This window comes from Alosa pseudoharengus, unplaced genomic scaffold (genome assembly GCF_046254945.1).
Source record: "Alosa pseudoharengus isolate Yale_2024_CS ecotype anadromous, Long Island Sound unplaced genomic scaffold, YU_APseudo_1.1 YU_APseudo_1.1_scf_21, whole genome shotgun sequence".
NCBI lineage: Eukaryota > Metazoa > Chordata > Actinopteri > Clupeiformes > Clupeidae > Alosa > Alosa pseudoharengus.
In genome coordinates this window covers 17,441,076-17,468,463 of record NW_027468674.1, presented here as the reverse complement: position 1 = coordinate 17,468,463, position 27,388 = coordinate 17,441,076, and the positions used below count along the sequence as shown (strand labels likewise).

General features: G+C 42.8%; 3 protein-coding genes and 1 pseudogene across 4 annotated transcripts; all 4 read left to right on the top strand.

Moving 5' to 3' along the window:
• The first annotated feature begins 2,855 nt into the window (after positions 1 to 2,855).
• On the top strand, positions 2,856 to 6,050 carry LOC143138464 (interferon-induced protein with tetratricopeptide repeats 5-like; annotated as a pseudogene).
• Positions 6,051 to 8,179: 2,129 nt separating this feature from the next.
• LOC143138463 (interferon-induced protein with tetratricopeptide repeats 5-like) lies at positions 8,180 to 10,451 on the top strand. Its single transcript, XM_076298920.1, has 2 exons — positions 8,180 to 8,285; positions 8,642 to 10,451. Exons 1-2 carry the CDS (start codon positions 8,281 to 8,283, stop codon positions 10,035 to 10,037), a joined length of 1,401 nt encoding a protein of 466 aa, XP_076155035.1. The 5' UTR covers positions 8,180 to 8,280; the 3' UTR covers positions 10,038 to 10,451.
• A 5,357-nt stretch (positions 10,452 to 15,808) lies between these two features.
• On the top strand, positions 15,809 to 19,187 carry LOC143137729 (interferon-induced protein with tetratricopeptide repeats 5-like). Its single transcript, XM_076298027.1, has 2 exons — positions 15,809 to 15,964; positions 16,268 to 19,187. The coding sequence occupies exons 1-2, from the start codon at positions 15,960 to 15,962 to the stop codon at positions 17,649 to 17,651; spliced, it is 1,389 nt and encodes a 462-aa protein (XP_076154142.1). The 5' UTR covers positions 15,809 to 15,959; the 3' UTR covers positions 17,652 to 19,187.
• Positions 19,188 to 22,111: 2,924 nt separating this feature from the next.
• Positions 22,112 to 25,704, top strand: LOC143137728 (interferon-induced protein with tetratricopeptide repeats 5-like). Of its 2 annotated transcripts, none has more exons than XM_076298026.1 (2): positions 22,112 to 22,227; positions 24,075 to 25,704. In XM_076298026.1, the coding sequence occupies exon 2, from the start codon at positions 24,080 to 24,082 to the stop codon at positions 25,496 to 25,498; it is 1,419 nt and encodes a 472-aa protein (XP_076154141.1). In that variant the 5' UTR covers positions 22,112 to 22,227; positions 24,075 to 24,079; the 3' UTR covers positions 25,499 to 25,704. The 2 variants fall into 2 exon arrangements, with proteins under 2 accessions (XP_076154141.1, XP_076154139.1); XM_076298024.1 differs by having other exon boundaries at positions 24,070 to 25,704.
• Positions 25,705 to 27,388: the final 1,684 nt, after the last annotated feature.

Sequence of the window (27,388 nt, the reverse complement as noted above, 5' to 3'; positions counted from 1 at the left end):
ATGGTGGCAACATAAGCATCTGCTTGTCGCAACTCCGACGATGTTATTTGGGTAGCTGCAGGGTCATCGCTCCTTTTAATCCGGGAGCATCTCATGATAGTGGAACAACGGCAGGGACGTCTCCTTACCACCCCCTGCAACTAACCTGAGGATCCTTGCCTTCCCCACATTTGGTCCTGTCTTCTGAGCCAAAGCCAGAGGCTTAGTATTTTTTAAGCTAAGTCAAGAACTCATTTAAGTCCATGTAAATTCGTGCCCTAGATTCTTTCTATCATGGTTCATTTGTGTGACCTCGCCAAAAAACATGGTGGGATTTATTTAGACTGCAGTAAAGGATTTAGGAGTAAAATGTCTCACCTTTATGACTGAGCTGCAGTGTAAACAGAGAGAGAATAGAAACCTTAAGTCACAGTCACACACTAGTTTCAGCTTCATTTAGCCAAACATCATCAGCAGGAGGTGCAAAAGGGGCTTGATTGTGTTTTGGGCCCCCATCAGCAACTTCAAGGCAGCGCTGACACCACCTCCAAGTAGCGGGCCCAAAAGATCATATATCCCAAATTGGACCCACACGGAACAAGAAGCCCCGCATGTGGCGACAGGAGGTCCAGGGCCACGTAGGGCAGGCAGCAGAGCAGGTAGGTGCCCAGGGAGAAGAGCACGGGGAAGAAGGGGGAGTGCAGCCATGCGTCGTGCGTCAGGACCCAGTCCCAGAGACTCTGGAGCAGCCGCGTAGACGTAGACATGTCCGTTCGTGTCGGTGCACGAGAGAAGTATGAAGCTTTCTCAGCACGAGCATGCAGCTACAGTGTGCTTTCCTAGAGCCGGCCCTCGTTTCCTTATAAGGCCTACATCCTATGGGATGGAATTTCCAGTTTCATTCATGGTGTGAGTGGGTGTGTGTGGGTGACAGATAATGGGAGATTATTTAAAAGACTTAGTATGGTAGGAGAGATGTTTAGATCTTAACAGTGTAAAAAGTATATCAAATATGGATTAATAAGACTTATACGATAGGCACTTTTATAATTGTGATCAACAGACCTCTGTCTGATGTGTGTGTGTGTGTCTGAACATCATCCCTGTTGTCATCTTCTGGTGATCAGGGGCCTATTGCACAAAACTAGGATAAGGGATTAAGCCGGGATATCTTGGTTATCCTGGCTCAATTTATCCGTGATCCAGTTGCACAAAAGCGGGATAGGGGGCAGCAGGATATGTTATGGTATAAGTTACCATGGCGATTTATTCTTTGGAGCTAGCCTGCTCCAGACCAGGCTAAGTTCCAGGATCTATTTAATCTCATCTCTTATCTCAGTCAGCAGTCACCACAAACGGAAACCAATAATTATTCCACTGCCCACTACACATTGTTATCACATATACCTAGACCCATTGTCATTATTTAAATGTTTGTGATCATTAATTAACTTTTACATACTCGCCATTACCGACCTGTCATGCGACAATGTGACATCACGGTAGTGCCTAACCATTTCGCACGTGGTGGTCGCGGAACTAGTTGCAATATTCTCCTAAACAGAGGTGTTGCTGTTTGTTGCCTGTTGTGAAAAGGCTATCGCTACCTACTTCACACCGTAGAAGAAGCAATGAAGCCGCTAGTTGCCATGGTAAATCAGTGAATCTGTGATCGGTGGCGGGGTCTATTTGAGGGAGCCGTGAGCGCGCACTTATCCAGGATAGGTTTCACCTGGCTTGATGAATCCGTGTCTGCTCATCCTGGCTTGCTCTTTGTGCAACCAATTAAGCCTGTACGATCGTGTTTTGGATTCATTGAGCGCAGCTCAGTAACTTATCCCGGATGTCTTAATTCTGCTTTTGTGCAACGGACCCCTGCTCTGGTGCTCTGGTACACAGTCTGTGTTTCTGTGAAGCAACCCAGGACAGTGTGTGTGTGTGTGTGTGTGTGTGTGTGTGTGTGTGTGTGTGTGTGTGTCAGTGTCTGTGTCTGTGTGTGTGCGTGTGTGTGTCTCTCTCTGTGTGTGTGTGTGTGTGTATGTGCATGTTTGTGTGGACAATTGAATAAACAACAAGCAAACTAAACACAATATAAACCCCAAACTGATAAGGTGAGTCCAGCTGAGATGAGAAAGAGGGGGAGTGTGGACTGAAAGAGATCAAGAGGACTGAAAGAGGTCAAGAGGACTGAGAGATCAAGAGGTCACAGGGGTCAAGCTGACCTAGAAAGAGATGAGAAAGAGGATTCAAATTTCTACGCATTTCACATTTCTATGCATTTCACATGTGTACGCTTTTCCATAAACAAATATCAGCATGACACAGCAGATTGTCCTCATCTATCCTGTAACACCATCAACGCCCTAGAAATCCCCCTTAATGGCTCTCATAGGTAATGACTGAGTTGCTCTCTGTTATCTCTAGTCACGTGACCCATTGGCACAGGGGAATGTTTACACACGCAGGGAATAAGTGAACAATCTGCCAGTGGTAGAATTGCAGGCATATGCTACAAACAAATAACAGGAGGTCATGGTTTGCATAATAGTTTCCTGATAAATGAATCTGCTCCCAGATAAAAGCACAGTGGTCCCAGAGGAATTAAATAATTCTGTAGTAGCTGCAACATTTTGACTTCTGAACACAGGCAAGTGTGTACTGCTCACAGAGCATGTCTTGGCAATTCCGCCTAGACAAAATGGGTGTTTTATATCTAACTGATAATAGCTATTACTTTGTGATCATAGATACAGATAATCCAATGCACTCAGATTGCAGAGCCAGAAAGTCAATTAGACTGTTTCGGTTTTGATTTCTCGAGTAAAGTGACTGTGATGTTCAGGAAATGCAACTAGGTCGGTATCACCAAAGAGTATCAGGAAGTACCTGCCTAGCTACACTCTTTGCTGTCACTCTGGAATACTCTTCATATTGAAAACACTAAAATCATTTACAAGACGAAATGAGGTAGGCTAAATTATAACATCCGTTTTGCCTAAACCCACACACACACACAAACACACACACACACACACATACACACACAAACACAAACACACACAGTGTTGGGGAGTAACAGAATACATGTACTAGTGTTACGTAGGCACTGCATTTTCATTCTAACTAAAAATAATTTATGGCTTATAATTTTTCTAATTAGATCTCCATTTAAGTTTTTTATTTTTTAATTAGCCTGGGGTAGTCACCTGCTATTTTACTGGTCACCTTGCTATTTTATAGTTGTATCAGGTAGCTTAGTTGACTTTACATTCTCCTATGTGGGCCCACATTCAGCCATTTGGAACAAAAGAACACACCAAAATAGACCTGTTTAGTTAGCAGGATTTGATGGTTGCATTCCTACACTTATAAAATGCGATTCAATGTGGAGGTAATCCAAGTATTAAAAATATGTTACTCAGATTGAGTAATGTCACGTAATATGTTACAAATTACAATTTTGGGCATGTATTCTATAACGTAATACGTTTTCAAAGTATCGTTCCCAACACTGCATACACACACCGAGAGAGAGAGAGAGACTAAGACTATATGCACAGTATATAGTAGTAATGTATGATCATTAATTTGTGTAGTTGCTTATGGTTTTAATTATCGCATGTTTCGATAATTAAAATAATTATGCATCAAGCCAATATTTATGTAGGCCATATTGCTCGTTTTGTAGCCTAAGCTTAATCTTTTTTACTTTATTGCTGTAATTATATATGCATTATTTTTTTTACTGTAGTGCAGACAAAGTGACAAGTGATGGCAAACTAAAGAATCTAGAGTGCCTCTTCACATGGGACGTGGACAAAGATGACATCAATGACGTGAAGAACATTCCAGAGAAGCTCCTGGACCGCGTCAAGTACTGTCCCCGCAGGTACCACGCCACCTACTTCAACATCCTGGCCTTTGTGAGCCACCTGCAGGGTAGCAACGACACTGCCCTTGAATACCTGGCCAAGTCCGAAGCTGTGCTGACGGAGGACAAGCAAGACGAGGCGGACTTCCTGGTCACCTACTCCAGCTTTGCATGGCTGCACCATCACCTGGGTAACATGGAAGACATGGAGACTTACCTGGGCAAGGTGAAGAGAGTAGGTGAGGGTGGAGAGACCGCCGTGGAAGCAGAGAAAGGGTGGAGCTTCTTAAGGATGGGGGCTAAGTTCTATCAACGGGCCAAGGAGAGCTTCCAGAAGGCTCTGGAAGCCAAGCCTGACAGCGTGTCCTACAATGTGGGCTATGCTATAGTCCTTTATCGGTTGGAGGAAGTTGTCAAAAAGGATGTTAGAGTCAAGCCTGTGGACAGCCCTGCAGCCAGACAGCTACAGAGAGCCTTGGATCTCGACCCCACAGATGCTGAAGTGATGGTCCTCTTAGCCCTGAAAAATCAGAGGTACAATCCGCCGAAGAGCAGAGAGCTGGTCCTCATGGCCCTTGAGAAGTGTGCTGACATGCCTCAGGTCATCAGGTACGCTAGTACATACATACTTCAGGAGAGACAACTCTACCACTGAGTCATTAGAGATACTCGAGGAGGCGGCTAAGAGAGCTCCCAACTCCTCCTTCCTCTACCACCAGATGGGGCTCCTCCACTGGCAAGAGATGATCAACATGAAGACATCCGGCGAGTGGCGGGCCGGCTCTGCGCAAGTCAAAGACGCCGCCACCAAAAGCATCCGCCTCTTCCGCAAGACCGTGGAGCTAAAGCCGTCCAACGCTTTCACCCAAGTCAACTTGGCAGAGGCGTACGCAGAGAGCCAACAGCTGGAGAAGGCCGAGCCCATTTTCACCTGGCTGATGTCAGATGCGCGCCTGACCGACGCGGAGCGGCAGCACTGCCACACCAAGTACGGGGTCTTCCTGATGTACCACAGGAAGGACGACACCCGGGCCGTGGAGCAGTTCAAGAATGCCTACAGGATCAGGGTCGACACAAAAGACCGCAGTCAGGCTCGGGACAAACTCAAGAAGATTGGGAACCGCAGGTCTGGGCGGAGAGGCCGGGAGAGTGATGACATCTCGGCTTTCCTGTCCGCAGTAGATGACTAGGACCGGCGCGGGACTGCACCACCACAGCTGCAACAGCAGCAGCAAATGTCAGTGGAAAGCTTCAGAACAAAGATGACGTTATAAAAGTGTCATAAGCTATTTTGAAAAAAAATGTGTCCTAAGCTATTTTTTTGTTAAAGCTATCTGACTTTTAAAGTTTTAGGTCAACACATCTCTTATTCACTAATTATGAATTTGACCATGTAAATAGCTGGTGTAGGCTTTTTTACTGTGTAGTAACAGTAGTATAACTCTTGAATTTCCCCTGGGGATCAATAAAGTATCTATCTATCTATCTATCTATCTAGTAGATATTAGATACAAACAAATAACAGGAGGTCATGGTTTGCATATTCTACTTATAAATGAACTTTTTTCATCTGTTGTTCCTCGTTGGTGGAACGCACCACCAGTTCTTACTAGAGCAGGGACATCGCTTTCCATCTTCAAAAAACTCCTGAAGACCCAGCTCTTCAGAGAACATCTCCTCTCGTAGCACTACTTACAACTAGTCTTGCTGATCCTAGCACTTACCACCTGACTAGAACTGACTCTCGATGGTTTAAAAACAGCACTCACTGATGCACTTATTCTTGTACTACACATTTTTTAAATTGTACTAGAATTGTTGATTGAATTGCTTGAAAAAGTTTAAACTGTTACCATGTTGTTAGTCGCTTTGATTAAAAATGTGTCAGCCAAATGTAATGTAATGTAATGTAATGTAAAATGAATCTGCTCCCAGATAAAAAAAAAAAAACAGTGGTCCCAGAGGAATTAAATAATTCTGTAGTAGGTACAGCCTTATGGCTTCTAACCACAGGGACGTGTCTACTGCTCACAGAGCATGCCTTGGCAACCCTGCCTATATGCAAAATGGGTGTTTCATATCTTACTGATAATAACTATTATTTTGTGATCATAGACACAGATTGTCCACACAGACAACAAGTTTACAAGCACTCACAGTGTGAATGGAAGAAGCCAAAGATGTAATATGATCATTTATTTGTGTATTCTAAGGTAAATAATAAATATCTAATGATCTATTTATATATTGCTGTTATATTACCTGATTGTGAAATAGATCAAAGGAATGTAGGAAATAAGGATAAAGAGCAGCAAAAGTGTTTGAAACTGTTGCTTGAACCACCCCAGAAGAGTTTAAGATTGTCTGATGCGTATGACTAGTATATAAACACTTGATGTTGACGTGTACCGTGCCACCCTGTGGTGAATGAGGAAGAGGAATTTACAGAAACTTCAAAACGGCCTTCAACCTTAACCCTTGTAAGGAGTTCATATTTTTGTTACTCAGCCAATGTTCAATTGTTACTCAGCCAAATTCAATTATAAACAATGTAAAAAAAACACACTCACATGCACTCACACAACACAGCAGGCCCAGTTAGGAAGAGGACACAGTAAAGGTACATAACACCCACAAGTATTACACTCTGGTCCATTTGGTCCATTTACCATTATCATTTAATCTTAAGTGTACTGTTATATGCCGATAGGTATATACTTCCAAAGTCAATGCTTTTGTAGCTTTTACCAGTACGTCATCTGTGCCTTCATATGGTCCTTTTAGCTAAGCTAAGGTAAGGCTGCCATCTTCTGGCTATATTTTTAATTACATGTTATTTTCTGCTGGGTCATGAACACATAGCGACCTGAACAAAACACGACATTAGGCTAACAATGAACAATAAGAAAGTAACCAACAAAATAACAACTAAATAAACAAAATAAAATTATGCCAGTTATTATGCTAGACCTGCAATATAGTTTGGCCTCCTTCGGTTTTCTGTCAGTAATGTAGAGCATAGGTAGTAGGCCTCCTTGAGCCAAACCCCCTAATCTTGGTTAGTTGGTACCATTCAAGGAGAAAAAGTCTCATGGTGATTTTCCACAAGGTATACCACCCTAGAATTAGTAAATATGTGATAGCATTGCATTTGGGGTAGCTTTTTGTGTTTCATCGGCCTCTTACTATATGTCCACTGTATGTCTATGGAGGGTGTCTTACAGGTGAGTAGGCTAACATTTTTCACTAATACATATCCCCACAATACCTTCACAGCTGATTATTTACATTACAGTAAGTCAATATTTTGTTTTGGATTGAAACTTTTCTGAATGAATACAGTATGTAAATGAGCCATCATCTGCTGAAATACAGATTTGTATGTACATTTTACCGAAACCTTAACACTGGATAAGGTCATGTTCAAAATTCTTGATGTTAAGGGTACAACTGCGCATAAGTGTTAAAGATTTCTGTATTTGAAATGTATTTCAATAGATAATAACAAAAATCACCATGCTACCTATTATCCCCCTCAGATTGTACCGACCAACCATCTGGCGCAAGGGACTAGGACTATAATAATCCATTTCCAGGTAGGCCACTTTCGTTTCATCTTAGTGTGGCAGACAGAGGCAGTCGCAAACGCAAAACTGCAGCAGGCCTATAGTGCTAAATATAGGAAGGCTACTTTTTCATGAAGACACATTTTCCTCACTTCCTGTGTAAGAATTTGTATAGGGTTTCGTTTGGTGTAGACCTACTCTTGGTGGACATGGTAAAATATGATATTTCATGATAACTTATGAATATTGGTAGTAGGCCTAGTTGACGCATACTGTATGCCTTTGCAGGCTACTAAACGGTTCAATGTCACGCAGGCATCAAACTCACAGAAGCTTTATTTAAATAGCAGATTTATTGCAGAACATAAAAAGGCATTATTCAATGGACCCCGTTTAGAATCGCTGCTCTTCCAACCACCGCAAACACTGTATGACTTTAATGTGCAACCCGGCTAGTCTGCCAGCAGGTCAGTCAGACATAACAGACACAACTACGAAGAACACACCATGCACACACCAAACACACAGGTCGCTACAACACGCAGGATTAGAAGAATTAAAAAAAAGTTCACTTTTTGCGTGGGTTCAGCTCATGAAGTGTGCAAGAGTAGGCCTAAGTGATTGCATAACAGGCGCATAGCCAGAAAGTGAATGAGGCTACTGTCCAGTAAGTTTCGGTTTCGATTTCCCGAGTAAATGCAGTGATGTTGAGGAAATGCAACTTTAGCCTAGGTCCTTATCACCTTGATCGATATCACCCAAGAGTAGCCTATAAATACCTGCATAGCTACAGTCTTTCCTGTCATTCTGGAATATCCTTCACATTGAACTTGAAAACACTAAAAAAACCATTCACAAGAGGAAATGAGGTACAGTAGGCTAAATTATAACATCTGAAAACACACACACACACACACACAGAGAATATAGTAACACACTAGTATATCTACAGTATTGTTGAAATGTATGATCATTAATTCGTGTAGTTGCTTATGGCTTAATTATCTCACTATGCTTCTGTAATATTAGCCTACCTGAGTATGGAGCCTAAGCCTGTCTATGTAGGCTATCAAGCCAAAACTATATTTATGTAGGCTATTGCTAATTTTGTATAGCCTAATCTTTTTCACTTTATTGCTGTAATTATATATATATATATTACATATATGCTTAATCTTTTTCACTTTATTGCTGTAATCATGTATGCATTTATTTATCCCTGTAGTGCAGACAAAGTGACAAGTGATGGCAAACTAAAGAATCTGGAGTGCCTCTTCACATGGGACGTGGACAAAGATGACATCAATGACTTGAAGGGCATCCCAGAGAAGCTCCTGGACCGCGTCAAGTACTGTCCCCGCAGGTACCACGCCACCTACTTCAACATCCTGGCCTTTGTGAGCCACCTGCAGGGTAGGAACGACACTGCCCTTGAATACCTGGCCAAGTCCGAAGCCGTGCTGAAGGAGGAGAAGCAAGATGAGGCGGAATTCCTGGTCACCTACTCCAGCTTTGCATGGCTGCACCATCACCTGGGTAACATGGAAGACATGGAGACTTACTTGGGCAAGGTGAAGAGAGTAGGTGAGGGTGGAGAGACCGCCGTGGAAGCAGAGAAAGGGTGGAGCTTTATAAGACTAGGGGCTAAGTTCTATCAACGGGCCAAGGAGAGCTTCCAGAAGGCTCTGGAAGCCAAGCCTGACAGCGTGTCCTACAATGTGGGCTATGCCATAGTCCTTTATCGGTTGGAGGGGCTTGTCAGGAAGGATGTTAGAGTCAAACCAAAGGACAGCCCTGCAGCCAAACAGCTACAAAGAGCCTTGGATCTCGACCCCACTGATGCTGAAGTGATGGTCCTCTTAGCCTTGAAACATCAGAGGTATAATCCGCCGAAGAGCAGAGAGCTGGTCCTCACGGCCCTTGAGAAGTGTGCTGACATGCCTCAGGTCATCAAGTACGCTGGTATATACTTCAGGATAGACAACTCCAAAGCAGAATCGTTAAAGATACTCGAGGAGGCGGCTAAGAGAGCTCCCAACTCCTCCTTCCTCTACCACCGGATGGGGCTCCTCCACTGGCAAGAGATGATCAAGATGAAGACATCTGGAGAGTGGCAGGCCGGCTCTGCGCAAGTCAAAGCCGCCAGCGCTGAAAGTATCCGCCTCTTCCGCAAGACCGTGGAGCTGAAGCCATCACACACTCTCGCTTGGGTCCAACTAGCGATGGCGTACGCAGAGAGCCGGCAGCTGGAGAAGGCCGAGCCCATTTTTGCCCGGCTGGTCTCGGATGCGCGCCTGACTGAAGCGGAGCGGCAGCACTGCCACACCAAGTACGGGGTCTTCCTGATGTACCACAGGAAGGACGACACCCGGGCCGTGGTGCAGTTCAAGAAGGCGTACAGGATCAGGGTCGACAGCCAAGACCGCAGTCAGGCTCGGGACAAACTCAAGACGATTGGGAGACGCAAGTCTGGACAGAGAGGCCGGAAGAGTGATGACATCTCGGCTTTCCTGTCCGCAGTAGACGACCAGGACAGGCAGGACAGCGCCACCAAGGCTGCAGCAGCAGCAGCAAATGTCAGTGGACTTGCTGACAGCTTCAAAACAAAGATGACATTATAAAAGGGTCATAAAAATACACTTACTCATAAGCTATCTGACTTTGAAAGTTTTAGGTCAGCACAACTTTTTTTCACCAATTGTGATTTTTTATAGAATATAATTAGCTGGTGTAAGCTTTGTTACTGAAGTAAGGTAGATATGTTTTAAAATCATATTTGGCAGTTTAGAAATTATATAAATCAGCATTACGTAATTTAATATGTATATGTATGTGGGATATCACCCTTTTTTGTTTTGTTTATGCTCAGAAAATTAACTGACTGCTGGTGTTTAATTTTGGTGTCTCAGACCATAAACTCTATTTCAATGGTTATGTGAAGTAAAATCATATTCTGTAATGAAAAAAAAAAAAAAATCCTTGGTGGTTTTGATTAAAAAAAAAACTTTGGTGGTTATTTTAAAAGCTAAGTCAAGCACTCATTTAAGTCCATGTAAATTTGTGCCCTAAATTGTTTCTATCACGGTTCATTTGTGTGACCTCACCAAAAAACATGATGGGACCTAAAGGCTTTAGGAGTAAAATGTCTAACCCTGAGTTGCATTGTAAACAGAGAGAGAATAGCAGACCTTAAGTCACACACCAGTTTCAGACTATTTGTCTCCTTAAACGGCTTTCATCCTGTGAGGCAGATTTCCCTGCTTTATTTGTGTGATCCCTTGTGACAGGGAAATGTAAACACATAGGGACGAAATCAAATATCATGAGGTATATACAACCAATGGGGGGGATTACAATTACCAGTATGTTTCACAAAGGAATAACACAGTTTTTTTATTAAAAAAAACAAACAAAAACATTACTACCCTTTAAAAACAGCAAAGAAATGTGAAGTCTTGCTGAATTTGCTGAATACAGGTGAAGTCTTGCTGAATTTGCACCTTGTGCAACAGGTGATGTAGGGCAGCTATTGCAGCGTGCAGCGTGTGACCACACGGCCAGGTGCACGGCATACACGGCCAAGTGCAGCCATGTATCGTGCGTCAGGACCCAGTCCTAAAGACTCTGGAAACATGTCCGTGTCGGTGCGTGAGAGAACTATGCAGCTCTCTCATTAAAGTACAAGGAACATGGGCGCCGGGAGCAGGGGGTCCAAGGGGCCAATGCCCCCCCCCACACACACACACACACACTTTTGCCCCATCAGATTCTCATAATGACCAACAACATGATGTATCAAAAATGGAGTGAGAAGTTAACCTTAACAATGTCAAACTAGCCCGTCTTTTGTCTAATTCTTTGTTTCTTCGAGCAGACAAATGGTGATGTCGGTGGGGATCTGTCGTTAGATGTTCCAATAGGTTAGGCATACACTTTGGACGCATTCTTGGTGACCGTTTATCTCCATAAAGCATGCATGCAAAGTTCCTCGCCCTTTTAGTTTCACTGCCTCCTCAAGAGGGTGGATGTTAATTTAATAAATCTTAATATGGTTTGGATTTGTTATGTCATTATTTTAACAAAAAGGATTGTAAAGCGAAAGTGTTGTAGGCAAAGTAAGTCCATCTAAAGTTCCTGAGTGCTACTGAGCGTCGTTTTCAGAAGACCTTTTCGGAGAGCGCCTCCTCCAGGGTGGCCAGAGCCGGCTCTGCAGCTCTATATGTCACCTAGAGAAGGCTTTAAATTCTGCTTTCAATGTACAGTATTTGCAGCTGACTGTTCTTTTATTTTTGAGAGGCGGTGGTTGTCTTTAGCCTGTATTAATTGTGAACAATTATTGAAGTTATGAATATGTTGCGGTAACCACATTATAGCACGACTGACATTCAATTATGAATACCAGGCGCAATGCGATGTATCCGAAACATGTAGTTTAGGCTACCAAGTCTTCTTAAGGTTTGTATCTTTCTGAAGTCCTAACCTGAGTTACAAATGTTAAGCTTTCTCATTAAAGAAGAAGCATGGTTGAGCACATGAATAGTATTGCATACTGACTCAGACAACTGTTCACCGAGTGTTCAGTGGTCACTCCTGTATTCCTGTAAGTTGTATTTGATAACCACTCAGGATAATATTACAGGAGCAAAGCTGCTTTCTAAACAGCAGGTCCTTAGTTACTTCCTCAATTATCATTTGCAGCAGAATGAGAAAGTTAGGTTATCTGCTACTAGAACAGTGGAGAAAGTGGAGGAATTCTTGGATAGGGCTAGAACGTTGTAAGTTCGATTCTCTTATGAAGTGAGATTGTCCTCTTGCTTCTACATGCTGAACCTAACTACATGCTGAACCTAACTAGTGTGACACGTGGAAATACCAAATAAAGCAATGCAACTATATTTGAAACAATTGTTTTTCAAGCAAACTGAACACAATATAAAACCCAAACTACTGTAATAAGGAGAGTCCAGCTGAGATGAGAGAGGGGGGAGTGTGGACTGAAAGAGATCAAGAGGACTGAGAGATCAAGAGGTCACAGGGGTCAAGCTGACCTATAAAGAGATGAGGAAGAGGATTCACATTTCTACGCATTACACATTTGTATGCTTTTCCATAAACAAATATCAGCATGACACAGCAGATTGTCCTCATCTATCCTGTAACACCATCAACGCCCTAGAAATCCCCCTTAATGGCTCTCATAGGTAATGACTGAGTTGCTCTCTGTTATCTCTAGTCACGTGACCCATTGGCACAGGGGAATGTTTACACACGCAGGGAATAAGTGAACAATCTGCCAGTGGTAGAATTGCAGGCATATTCTACAAACAAATAACATGCGGTCATGGTTTGCATATAGTCTCCTTATAAATTAATCTGCTCCTAGAAAAAAGGCACATTGGTGCCAAAAAAAAAGAGAATTCTGTAGTAGCTGCAACCTTTTGACCTCTAAACAAAGGGGGGCGTCTACTAGCATAGAGCATGGCAATCCTGCCTAGGCAAAGTTGGTGTTTTAACTGATAATAGCTATCGCTTTGTGATCATAGACACAGATCATACCATAGGCGTAGTCACGTAGTCATAGGCAACGATAAGGTCAATCTATTGTCTCAATTGTGTTTCATGTGACGCGCTGAAGCTAGGCCTACATTCATGCATTGTTTTGCTCCAGTTGAAAATGTTTCTGCGTAGGCCTAATTTGTCAGCTGTGATCAAATGCGTTCAATTCCACTATGTCATAAATATAACATGCTGATTAATGTTTGTATGGTGTATCTCATCAAGGCTTCTCTTATGTTCAATCAAATTGGCTTTGCCCACCTGTTCTTTTTTCTCTGCCCACCCATTCAAACATTGCTGGCTACGCTACTGGATCATACACACATACAACAAGTTTATAGGTACTCACAGTGAACAAAAACCCAAGTGAAAGAATGACAGTGTAAATGGAAGCAGCCAAAGAAGTAGGCCTCATAATCAGAACAATGAAGAAAGCAGATGAAGCATCTTAACACTTTCCAAGACATAGAAATCTGAATGACCGGTAATTTATTTGTGCATGATAAGGTAAATAATAAGCATTTAATGGTCTATTTAGATATTACTGTTACATTATTTGAATGTGACAAAGATCAAAGGAATGTAGGAAATAAGGATAAAGAGCAGCAAAAGTGTTTGAAACTGTTGCTTGAACCACCCCAGAAGAGTTTGTCTGATGCGTATGACTAGTATATAAATATACTCAAGTGTAGGCTACTGGTATGCCAAAAGGAATTGCTTGCAAAAATATTGTAGTTCTACTGTAGTTCATCAGTATTAGCTATAATCCATTAGTTTTACTTTTATTCTATGTAGCCTAGCCTACCCCTGATTAGTATCTCCTCGATTAACCTCACAATTACAAGGCACTATCATATGGTAAATTGTAGCCTAAATCAAAACACTGTTTTATTAAAGAGGCCAAATTCACAGCAGGATCAGGCCAATGAAAGTTCGGTATTTATTTCAATTTAAATCACTGCCAGTTGCATTATTTTTAATGTCCAAATATATCAATGAAAATCCCTCACTACTGAACAACTTCCAAAGTCAATGCTTTTGTAGCTTTTACCAGCACTTCATCTGTGCCTTCATGTGGTCCTTAGGTAAGGCTGCCATCTTCTGGCTATATTTTTAATTACATTTTATTTTCTGCTGGGTCATGAACACATAAACAAAACACAACCATAGGCTAACAATGAACAATGAGCAAGTGTTCAACAAACAAACAATAGGCTACATAAATAAAGAAGTGAAATGATGCCACTTATTATGCTAGGCCTGCAATATAGTTTGGCCTCCCTCGGTTTTCTGTCAGTAATGTAGAGCATAGAGGTAGGCCTCCTGTAGGCTGTAATAGCCTAGACATTCAGGGTGATATGATAACACACAAAAAGCTACTACCTATTCAATGCTATCTTTTTTCCTAACTCTAGGGTGGTATATCTTACCAAAAACCACTATGATTCCCCTCACATGGTACCGACCAACCCCTCTGGCCCAAGGCCTAATAATCAATTTCCAGGCTACTTTCGTTTCATCTTAGTGCTTGGCAGAGGTTGTCGTAAACGCAAAATTGCAGCAGGCCTAGAGGCTATTTTTCATAAAGACATTTTCCACACTTCGTGTGTAAGCATATTTATCTATAGGGCTTCGTTTGGTGTAGCCTATAGGCCTACTCATTGGTCAGAGCAAATAATATGATATTTCATGATCACTTCTGAATATTGGTAGCAAAGATTTTCTGCTCTGTTCTAGAATCTTTGATTGGTAGTAGCCTATTGGTAGTGACGCATATTGAACGGTTCGCATAACTGAACGGTTCGATGTCACCCAGGCATCAAACTCATAGAAGCTTTATTTAAATAGCACATTTGTTGCAGAACATTAAAGAAACATTAAAGAAACATTCTCAAGACTACCAGACGCGAGACACTTCTGCGTTGCCAGATGTACTGAAGACTTAGCTAACGTTAGTTGACCTGCAGCTACTTTAACGTTTCTCCAACCATGACCCAGCTACACATTACGGAAACAGTGAAAACAAAAAATACCGCTCTAACCAACGTAACATATTTAGCTGAAGTTAGCGATGCAGATGAAATTTAGCCTAGGCTACCTGTTGTGGATAAATATGGCCAGCTCTGCGTCAGACTTGATATTCTTCGTTTGACGAAGACGTCACCATCTCAGGAAGCTCCTCCGATGTCCACTTAATTTGTTTCTTGTTTAAATTTTGGAAATTTGCCTGCCTCTCGTAGGCATTCATGACTACAACTGACAGCTGTTGACAGTTGGCCTTTGCTAATTTGGCAACCCAAATAGGAGGACGCGCTAGCCCATTATTAATACGCTATTCTAGAATGAATCGTTCAAAACATAAACGAAAATTCCAAGACATTCCGCCCCGTAACTCATTTTTTTTCATGGGTTTTACGGGGTTTTACGGGTTAGAGTAATGTTGTCAAATAAGACATTACTTCAATTCATCGTGTTTCCTTACTCTCTGACAACATATGGTGATCATTTTTGGAATGGTTACAGTTTTTTCCATTATTTCCTACATACTGGACTGCAACAATTCTTATAGGTAACTCTGCATCCCCGTCTTCCGGCTAGTCTGCCAGCTGGTCAGTCAGACATAACGGACACAATTAAGAACACACCATGCACTGATGCACACATCAAACACACAGGTCGTTAGGCTACAACAAGCAAGATAATAAGAATTAAAAAAACTTTCACTTTTTCCGTGGGTTCAGCTCATGAAGGGTGCAACAGTTACCCTCTATGATTGCATAAGAGGCGCAGAGCCAGAAAGTGAAGTAGGCCTAGGCTAAGTTTCGGTTTTGATTTCCCCAGTAAACTGACCATTGATGTTGAGGAAATGCAACTTTAGCCTAGGTCGGTATCACCAAAGAGTATAAATACCTGCCTAGCTACAGTCTTTGCTGTCACTCTGGAATATCCTTCACATTGAAAACACTGAAAACCATTCACAAGACGAAATGAGGTAGGCTAAAGAGAGAGAGAGAGAGAGAGAGAGACTAAGAGTATAAGTATATATCATAGTAATGTATGATCATTAATTCGTGTAGTTGCTTATGGTTTTAATTATCTCACTGTATGTTTCTGTAATGCTAAGCCTATAGTGTGGAGCATAAGCCTGTCTATGCATCAAGCCAAAACTATATTTATGTAGGCTATTGCTCGTTTTGTATAGCCTAATTTTCTTTACTTTATTGCTGTAATTATATATGCCTAATCTTTTTTACTTTATTGCTGTAATTATATATGCATTCACTTTTCCCTGTAGTTCAGACAAAGTGACAAGTAAGGGACAACTAAAGAATCTGGAGTGCCTCTTCACATGGGACGTGGACAAAGATGACATCAATGACTTGAAGGGCATCCCAGAAAAGCTCCTGGACCGTGTCAAGTACTGTCCCCGCAGGTACCACGCCACCTACTTCAACATCCTGGCCTTTGTGAGCCACCTGCAGGGTAGGAACGACACTGCCCTTGAATACCTGGCCAAGTCCGAAGCCGTGCTGAAGGAGGAGAAGCAAGACGAGGCGGACTTCCTGGTCACCTACTCCAGCTTTGCATGGCTGCACCATCACCTGGGTAACATGGAAGACATGGAGACTTACCTGGGCAAGGTGAAGAGAGTAGGTGAGGGTGGAGAGACTGCCGTGGAAGCAGAGAAAGGGTGGAGCTTCTTAAGGATGGGGGCTAAGCTCTATCCAAGGGCCAAGGAGAGCTTCCAGAAGGCTCTGGAAGCCAAGCCTGACAGTGTGTCCTACAATGTGGGCTATGCCATAGTCCTTTATCGGTTGGAGGAGCTTGTCAGAAAGGATGTTAGAGTCCAGCCTAAGGACAGCCCTGCAGCCAGACAACTACAGAGAGCCTTGGATCTCGACCCCACAGATGCTGAAGTGATGGTCCTCTTAGCCCTGAAAAATCAAAGGTTTAATGCAATGAAGAGCAGAGAACTGGTCCTCACGGCCCTCGAGAAGTGTGCTGACATGCCTCAGGTCATCAGGTACGCTGGTACATACTTCAGGAGAGACAACTCTACCACTGAGTCATTAGAGATGCTTGAGGAGGCGGCTAAGAGAGCTCCCAACTCCTCCTTCCTCTACCACCAGATGGGGCTCTGCCACTGGCAAGAGATGATCAACATGAAGACATCCGGTGAGTGGCGGGCCGGCTCTGCGCAAGTCAAGGACGCCGCCGCCAAAAGCATCAAGCTCTTCCGCAAGACCGTGGAGCTGAAGCCGTCCAACACACACGCCTGGGTCCACCTGGCAGAGGCGTACGCAGAGAGCCGGCAGCTGGAGAAGGCCGAGCCCATTTTCGCCCGGCTGGTCTCGGATGCGCGCCTGACCGACGCGGAGCGGCAGCACTGCCACACCAAGTACGGGGTCTTCCTGATGTACCACAGGAAGGACGACACCCGGGCCGTGGAGCAGTTCAAGAATGCCTACAGGATCAGGGTCGACACAAAAGACCGCAGTCAGGCTCGGGACAAACTCAAGAAGATTGGGAACCGCAGGTCTGGGCGGAGAGGCCGGGAGAGTGATGACATCTCGGCTTTCCTGTCCGAAGTAGATGACCAGGACAGGCGGGAGAGCGCCACCAAGGCTGCAAATATCAGTGGGCTTGCTGACAGCTTCAGAACAAAGATGGCGTTATAAAAGGGTCATAAAAATACACTTACTCATTTAATGTTTTAGGTCAGCACATCTTTTTTTCACCAATTGTGAATTTAACAGAATATAATTAGCTAAGCTAATTAATACGCATTAAGCAATTTAATATGTATGTGGAATATCACCCTTTTTTGTTTTGTTTATGCTCAGAAAATATATCTGGTCTGATTACCTGACTGCTGGTGTGTAATTTTGGTGTCTCAGATCATATCTCTGTTTGAATGGTTATGTGAAGAGAAATCATATTATGTTATGCAAAACAAAACAAAAAAATCCTTAGTGGTGACTTTGATTTAAAAAAAAAAAAAAATGGTGGTACTTGTGATTATTTTTAAAGCTAAGTCAAGCTTTGCTGTGGGGACGGCGCCAACTTGCATAGTGGGCGTTGCTACAGTGGCATGATGCCACTCCCATGATAAATGGGGGTGGTGATGTGGCTGTGTGTACATGTATTATATGTGTATAAATTCATGTGGACGCATGTACTGTTAGGAAATGTGTTTTGTGCTTCCCAGGGGACAACTTTAATAATATTATTGTCAGGTATAAATTGCATTCATTCATGTTTCATTTACAGTTTTTCTCAGTCGCTTTGGTGCTTTTATCAGATCAGAATGAAAATTCTCATAACTATTAGTTCAACCTCCACAACATTTAGTCATTAGTGCACATTTCTCCTTCATCTGAACAAATTGCAAATGCTTTTGAACATGTATCAGTTGCTTTGTCATGTCAGTCAAAATTAACTATACTTATGGATGCTGAATAGTCGTTCCCAATAAAACTAATAGTCTTCATTTCATTGTTTGAGTCATTACATACAAAATTGGTGAACTAGTTATCAAATTCTGTCACAATGCTGTAGAATTGCAAAGAGCATATACAGTAAAACTGTGAAACGTACATATTCAATGTCTCACTTACTCCCCTAACTACAGCAATTTGTAAATTTACTGTAGTTTTCAAATGGCTGCAAGTACTGTATATTGCTGTCTTGAGCATTTTCAGGTAGTGTCACCGAGTTCTGACCTTTTTTTGCATGGGAAAACACTGAGAGCATAAACTGTCGTAATGAAAAAATGACAAAGCCATTTGACTCTCTTGTTCATAAACGATGGTGTCAAGACTTCTCATTTTGATGACACTGGCAGTTTCATTGACATAAATACTTGCTTTTGAGGAGTGAACTATCCATTTTGAGCAAGTGACGTGCTTTTGCAGGTTATCCACTAGGTTTTGCAGTTTGCACTAATTGTTTTGAGAAATGCACTAACTGCTGTGCAAATGTTAATAGTGATGTGAGAAAAGCACCAAAGTGACTGAGTAAAACTGTAACAAAAGGAAACAGGTACTTTTTAGTTGTAGGATTTATTGACAGGGGTGGGATTAAATAAGTGTTCACTTCTTCCCACTCCCTTTCAAATGTGTTTAAAAAGAGATTATTCTATTTATTTATTTTCTGCCAATTGATGACATATGTGTTTATAACTGGCACATTTGAAATAAATTCAAATCAAATTATATCAAGCACTCGTTTAAGTCCATGTAAATATGTGCCCTAAATTCTTTCTTCATGGTTCATTTGTGTGACCCCACCAAAAAAACCATGGTGGGATTTAAACTGTAGTAAAGGATTTAGGAGTAAAATGCCTCACCCTTATGACTGTGCTGCAGTGTAAACAGGGAGAGAGAATAGAAAGCTAAGTGTAAACAGAGAGAGAACAGAAACCTACAGTACGTGTAAACAGAGAGAGAGAATACAAACCTAAAGTCACACCGGTTTCAGTTTCATTTAGCCAAACATCATCCGCAGGAGGTACTGTACAAATAGGCATCTCTCAATGTTAGTGGAGTGCTTCTGCTTCTGTGACATTGAAACACAATTACAGCTATGTGGAATGTTGCACGTCCAACATACAGTACGTGGAACATGCAGTACAGCCAGAACTGACATGGAGACAGAATGGCAGCCTAGCTGAATTTGCACATGTGGAACCTGCAGTACAACCAGGGCACCTTACACCAGTCAGGGCATGGAGATAGAGGGTGGCTCTGCTAAGACCAGCCCTATATTTGTCTCCTTAAATGGCCTTCATCCTGTCAGGCAGATCTCCCTGCTTGATTTATGGAGTGTGATCCCTTGTGACAAGGAAATGTATACACACTTAGGGAAGAAATCAGATAAGGTATAACCAATGGGGGGATGTTCCACAAAGGAATAATGTTTCACAAAGGAATAACACATAGGGTCTTTTTTATAAATAAAAAGAAACATTACTACCCTTCAAAATAAATGCAAAAAACTAAATTGCGACTCAGTTGAAGTCTTGCTGAATTTGCACCTTGTGCAACATGTGGTGAACCTTGTAATCTAGGACACCACAGTGCAGCGTGCACCCACACGGAACAAGAAGCCCCGCATGTGGCGACAGGAGGTCCAGGGCCACGCAGGGCAGGCAGCAGAGCAGGTAGGTGCCCAGGGAGAAGAGCACGGGGAAGAAGGGGGAGTGCAGCCATGCGTCGTGCGTCAGGACCCAGTCCCAGAGACTCTGGAGCAGCCGTGTAGACATGACTGTTCGTGTCGGTGCAAGAGAGAAGTATGAAGCTCTCTCAGCGTGAGCATGCAACTAGAGTGTGCTTTCCTAGAGCCGGCCCCATCATTTCCTTATAAGGCTTACATCCTGTGGGACGGAATTTCCTGTTTGGTTCATGGTGTGTGTGTGTGTGTGTGTGTGCGTGTGTGGGTTGGTGTATGTGGGACAGATAAAGAGATATTATTTAACGTGTCGCTAGCACAGCGTGTGCCTCCTCTCTTCTGACAACATGACAGACCTGATGCGTACTTACCATGCTTTTCCCTCCTCCACCTCCCTCTTTCCTTCTCTACCTCCTCCTTCTACCTCCCACTCCTCCCTCTCCACCTCCTTCTCTACCTCTCTTTTCTCTACCTCCCTCTCTTCCCTCCTCTATCTCCCTCTCTTCTCTCCTCTACCTCCTCCTTCTACCACTTTCTCCTCCCACCACACTTTGACTAGCACTTCTAATGTAGGCACTCCTATAGTACTAGTATTAACAGATGCAGTGGTAATTCCTAGCTAAGGTCTCCTCTACACTGGAGCTTAAATGTTATATTTCTGTAAGTCACTTTGGATAAAATCAGTAAATGTAAAATGATAGGCTCTGCTAGGGCTACAGTAGGGCCCCCTTTGTTTCCTTAAATGGTTTTCATCCTGTAGGCTTTTCCTGCTCAGATGCTTCAAAGACTCTCTAAAGTGCTCACTCAAAACACTTTTACACTTTTTAACATTAGCCCTGACACCTGAGAGGCCACTGCCCAGGACTGTACACTGTGGCGATCATCACTTAGGAAAGATTGGAGCAGCAGCCTTTGAAATGGCCAGGGCATAGGCAGCAGAAAAGCGGAGGAAAGCCAAGATAGAGCGCAGCATCCCCTACCCCCCCTACCCCCATTATCCCAGGACCTTCCAAGCTCAAATTGGCATGATGAGTCACCTTCAAAGTCACTGTTAGACCAGCACCCAAACCGCCCTGATGAGTAAGTGGTCGAACTAAGTGGACGAATATAAGTATAAGTATATATACTCTTTTAATCCCGTGAGGGAAATTTGATCTCTGCATTTATCCCAATCCGTGAATTAGTGAAACACTCAGCACACAGTGTACACACGGTGAAGCAGACACTAATCCCGGCGCAGTGAGATGCCTGCAACAACAGTGGCGCTCGGGGAGCAGTGAGGGGTTAGGTGCCTTGCTCAAGGGCACTTCAGCCGCTTCCTACTGGTCGGGGTTCAAACCGGCAACCCTCCGGTTCCAAGTCCGAAGCGCTAACCAGTAGGCCACGGCTGCCCACTGTGTGAGTGTGTGTGTGTGTGTGTGTGTGTGTGTGTGTGTGTGTGTGTGTGTGTGTGTGTGTGTGTGTGTGTGTGTGTGTGTGTGTGTGTGTGTGTGTGTGTGTGTGTGTGTGTGTGTGTGTGTGTGTGTGTGTGTGTGTGTGTGTGTGTGTGTGTGTGTGGACAAATGGAATGGAAAAGCTGGACAATGGAAAAACTGAAGTAATATATATGGTAAAAAAAGGAGGAAAGACTTGCCACTCTCTGTGACACGAAAGGACACTGTTAAAAACCTTGTGGTCTTAGTTGACAGTGATCTAAATTTCAACAACCACAGATGAAAGCAATAACTAAATATTTGTTTACCTTATGATTTAGAAATGATATCAAAACATGATTTAGAAAAACACATTCATGCATTCATGCAGACTAAAACCTGTTTCCCCCCCTTATTTTCGTCTTTGCATTTCGGATAGGCCTACTAAACCAAATGGTGCAGTGCAAAGTCTATGCAAGACCAGACACGCATATGTGGTGGTGAAGCAATACTAAGCCCCACAAGGTGAATGCAAAGCATTGATGTTAAGTTTCGGTTATGATTTCCTGCGTAGGCTGGTGGTCTGGACGGACGTGTGAGCAGCTCCCCACTGTGCCACTGCATCACGTCAGAATACTGTTTGAGCTGAACCCCAAACACAAGACAAAATGAGGTAGGCCCAAATTATACCTCTGCTTAATCACATACATGCATACACACACACACACACACACACACACACACACACACACACACACACAAATACATACAGGATGGTCATGCAGGGTGTGATTTGCAAAGAAAAAAGGGGGGGGGGTTGTTTTTTCGAACGTTTTGTCTTCTCCTCCATAACAAAGACACTTGATCACTTGATTGAGCCATTGTTGCTTGGCTGCTGAAACCGTCAGATATGTTTGCTCTGAATAAAACACCGTTCGCATCCTTTTTTTCTAACACTATGCAGTGATCAGTGAGTTTTTGTGAAAGTACATTATGAACCAGAACATGGGTGATACAGTTGAAACCTTTATTTCTTGCAGCTGTTAAAACATGCACTAGAAAACTTAAATCAGCATATTTTACTTTCATAAAGGGAAAGTGTAGCCTGCTGTTTGCGTATTAGAGATTATTTCTCCACTGTTGGCTGTTTAATAATCAAACATGCATTCTCTTCGTAAATTACAAGTAGTTCAGTAAAGCAATTTTAATAAATTAATGGTAGGATAAATGATGCTAAGCGATTTTTAATATGCAACTTTTTGTAATATTCAGCAATCTCCTCACTAATGTCTAGTTGTTTTGGGCAACCTGTTTGTTTGTTGTCATAGACTAGACTAGACTAGACTATAACTAGATGTTATGATTATTATTGGTGGGGGTGGGGGTGGGGGTGGGGTAAATCATTTGATTTAGTTGTTGTTATGTTGTTAAAGAGTACTGTTTAATTATGAAATAGCATACAAAATACATTGAGAAATAATTCATAAACATCGGAATAAATATGTTGACAAGCTATTCTACCATAGCTTGTCAACATATTTATTCCGACAGTATTGTACAAAAGCTTTAGACACCTTCTGAACACAGTTATTTATACTGTAACTGTGTTCAGACAGGTGTCTAAAGCTTTTGTACAATACTGTCTGTGTATACAGTATAAATTATGCATTTATAGCCAGAATGACCTGCCAAGTGCCACCAGAGCATGTATGACGCCCTGGGCATGGCAACCACCTCCCTCAGCGTCCCCCAGCCCCTAGCCAAAGCACACGCACCTGCAAAGAATATTGATCGCCCACTCCCCACATGGCTGCCCATATTGCCAATATGAGGAGCCGCCGCTGCCTGGGTATCCTTCTTTGTCTTCAAAAAAACTCCTGAAGACCTAACTCTTCCAAAGACACCTCCTCTCCTAACGCTTCTGACAACCTGACACCCTTGATGGACACTTACCGTACACTTCCCATGCACTTCCCTCCTCTACCTCCTTCTTTCTCCTCCTACCACACTTTGACTAGTACTTATAATGTTGCCACTCCTATCCTCTAGTACTAGTATTGACAGATGCAGAAGTAATTCCTAGCTAAGGTCTCCTCTGCAATGTTCCTTGAATGTTGTTCTCTTGCTGTAAGTCACTTTGAATAAAAGTGTCTGCTAAATGTAAATGTAATAGTAAATAGCTTAAATCTCTGCATGTCTTTATTACATGTAATGGTAACACTTTACTTGACAGTATCGACATAACAGTGACATGACACTGTCATGAACACATGACACTGTCATGACACATGAACCCTAACCCTAACATCTAACCCTAACCCTAACTTTAACCCTAACCTTAACCTTAACCTAACTTGTTATGACAAAAAACGAATGTCACTTAATAACAGAAGTGTTTTGTCATAAATGTTTATGACTTGTTTATGACACGTTCATGACGTCATGTCACTCTTATGTCAATACTGTCAAGGAAAGTGTAACTGATGTAATTACATGTGTTTTCATTTTGCCCTAGTGCAGACAAAATGACAAGAGATGATAAGCTAAAGAATCTGGAGTGCCTCTTCACATGGGACGTGGACAAAGATGACATCAATGACTTGAAGGGCATCCCAGAGAAGCTCCTGGACCGCGTCAAGTACTGTCCCCGCAGGTACCACGCCACCTACTTCAACATCCTGGCCTTTGTGAGTCACCTGCAGGGTAGGAACGACACTGCCCTTGAATACCTGGCCAAGTCCGAAGCTGTGCTGAAGGAGGAGAAGCAAGACGTGGCGGACTTCCTGGTCACCTACTCCAGCTTTGCATGGCTGCACCATCACCTGGGTAACATGGAAGACATGGAGACTTACTTGGGCAAGGTGAAGAGAGTAGGTGAGGGTGGAGAGACCGCCGTGGAAGCAGAGAAAGGATGGAGCTTCTTAAGGATGGGGGCTAAGTTCTATCAACGAGCCAAGGAGAGCTTCCAGAAGGCTCTGGATGCCAAGCCTGACAGCGTGTCCTACAATGTGGGCTATGCCATAGTCCTTTATCGGTTGGAGGAGCTTGTCAGAAAGGATGTTAAAGACATGCCTGAGGACAGCCCTGCAGCCAGACAACTACAGAGAGCCTTGGATCTCGACCCCACAGATGCTGAAGTGATGGTCCTCTTAGCCCTGAAACTCCAAGGCTTTGACTCTTCAAAATGTAGGGAGCTGATCAGCAAGGCCCTGACAGTGTGTCCAGATGTACCCCATGTAACCAGGAATGCTGGGAGATACTTCAGGAGAGACAGCTCCATAATAGAAGCCTTAAAAATCCTTGAAGAGGCTGTCAAGAGAGCTCCCAATTCCTCTTTCCTATATCACCAGATGGGACAATGCCATTGGCAGGAAGTGGTTACGATGAAGAAGTCTGGAAAGTGGAGGGCAGACTCCGCGCAGGTCAAGGCCGCCATCACTGAAAGCATCCGCAACTTCATCAAGACCGTGGAGCTGAAGCCGTCTAACACATATGCTTGGGTGCACTTGGCAATAGCCTACGCAGAAAACCGACAGCTGGAGGACGCCAAGGCCATTTTCACCAAGCTGCTTTCAGATGACTCCCTGAGCGACACGGAGCGACAGCACTGCCACAACAAGTACGGCAGTTTCCTGAGGCACCAGATGAAGAGCAACACCCAGGCAGTGGATCAGTTTAAGATGGCGTACAGGATCAGGATCGACAGCAGAGACCGGCAGGAGGCTCGAGAGAATCTCCGGCAGATTGGGATCGACATGGCTAAATCATGGAGAGCCCGGGAGGATGACGGCATTTTGGCTTTTCTGTCTGAAGTTGACCAGCAGGACAGACAGCTAACCAGAGCTGCAACAGCTGCAGAAAGTGATCTTAATGACCTTAATGACAGCTTCAAAAGAAAGATGGCAATATCAAGCCAGCTCAAAAATACACTCACAGGGCCCTAATTTCAATGGTAGGCAAAGTATCAACAAGCAAAGTTCTTGTGAATGCAACTCTAGCTATCGTGTGGCTTGTTGGATGAATGTTTGCAGTTAAGGTCTTGCCCACAATGTCTACAGGCCTTTTTTGCATCAGCTTAATCTTTGATTTTGACTGTTACTGTAATAATGATGGGTGCTCTGTATGAAATAAAAAAGCATTATGATTTCAACTTTATTCACATTAATGCTTTAAGCCTTAAGTTTTGTTTATGCCTAATTAATGTTTCAGCATTGAATACCCAAGCAACTGCTGATGTGTAATATCGGTGTCCTGTACAGCAAAGATTTTCAAAGACATTAGACTGTTACTGTATATAGCCCTAATTTGAATGATAGGCAAGGTCATAATGACTCAACACAAACAGGCCCCAGACGCACAGCGGAAATTCTTTATATGTCAATTCTCTGGGACATAAGGGAAAAAACTCATTAGTTCATTTTGAGAGAGAGAGATAGAGAGCAAGAGAGAGAACTTGATTAAGAAGGAGAGAAATAAACTGATATTATGTCATGTGTGTTACAACTCTGTCAGCATAATGACCTAAATAAATATTATTTATTTTACTATTATATGCATAATATCAGTGATATTGCTCCTGAGAAGTTGTAGTTGCAGACTAGCATTCAAAGTTACTTTCAGTCTTCTCCTTACCCTTTTTTTGACAGTCACAATGGAAAACCATTAGCCAGAACCCAGTCACAGACGAACCTGTTAGCATATTTGGATTTGCTAAATGAAGCCTTCCCAGACCCACTCTCAATCTCAAATGAGGTTTGTCTGAATTTTGGAATCTGGATACAAGAAAACATGTACATCGAATGGATTTAGACAACCCTCTGTTGTCATCAAGCCTCCTAATACTGAAATGCACTGTACACAATCATCTTCTGCTAGGGGTCTATTCTGTGCACTACCATAAAGCTACTAGTTCACAATGGTTATCACAATGGTAATCATACAAACATGTGAACTATATATTTATATCCATAGTCAAAAAATACCAGAAGAATGTGCCTACCATGATGACGTATGGGAGAATACAGTCTTAATAGCTCATGGACTATTTTGACTGTCAGTAACGTATGTTTTTCATATGTGTTTTGTTATCACACAGTAAAAAGTATTCGTTTTTTAGTGAGGCTTGCTAACCACTCAGTGAGTAACCCTGGACCAGTGTGAGACATCTAAAATGGTCTTTGTTAGGCATTTTGCACTTACGGATTATGAACTTTCGGGCCCCTGGGCCCAGATGTATTAAAGGCCCCCCACTAATTGTCGTATATGTGGGAGGGGGGGTTTGGGGGTCCTCCCCCAGAAATTTTTCAATTTTTTTGATTTCCTGTATTCTGGTGCATTTTGGGGATGGCCAATACTAAATTTAATCAGATTCATAGCCTTCATCCTGATTTGTTGATATTGAGGCAATGATTTCATGCAAAGGCTTGGGCTCCAGGGCCCCCTGACCCCTTGGGCCCCTGGTCCTGGGCCCGGTAGGCCCGTGCAGTAATCCATCCCTGTGCGTTTCTCAAAAGCATAGTTGCTAACCTGTTAGCAACTGAGTTGGTTGGCAATGGAAAATTGCACTTATTACACAAGTCATAAACATTTATGACATAACACTTCTGTTATTAAGTGACATTCGTTTTTTTTAACTTAGTCAGCAACTATGCTTTTGGGAAAGACACCTCTGAATAGAATTGAGTTGGCTGCACCAGGCTAACACACACACACACACACACACACACACACACACACACACAAAGAAAAAACACGAAAAAAAATTATATTCTTTCAGGATCCAGGAAAGAAGCCAGTTTTGAGTTATTAAATTGTATTAACTTAAATAACACATT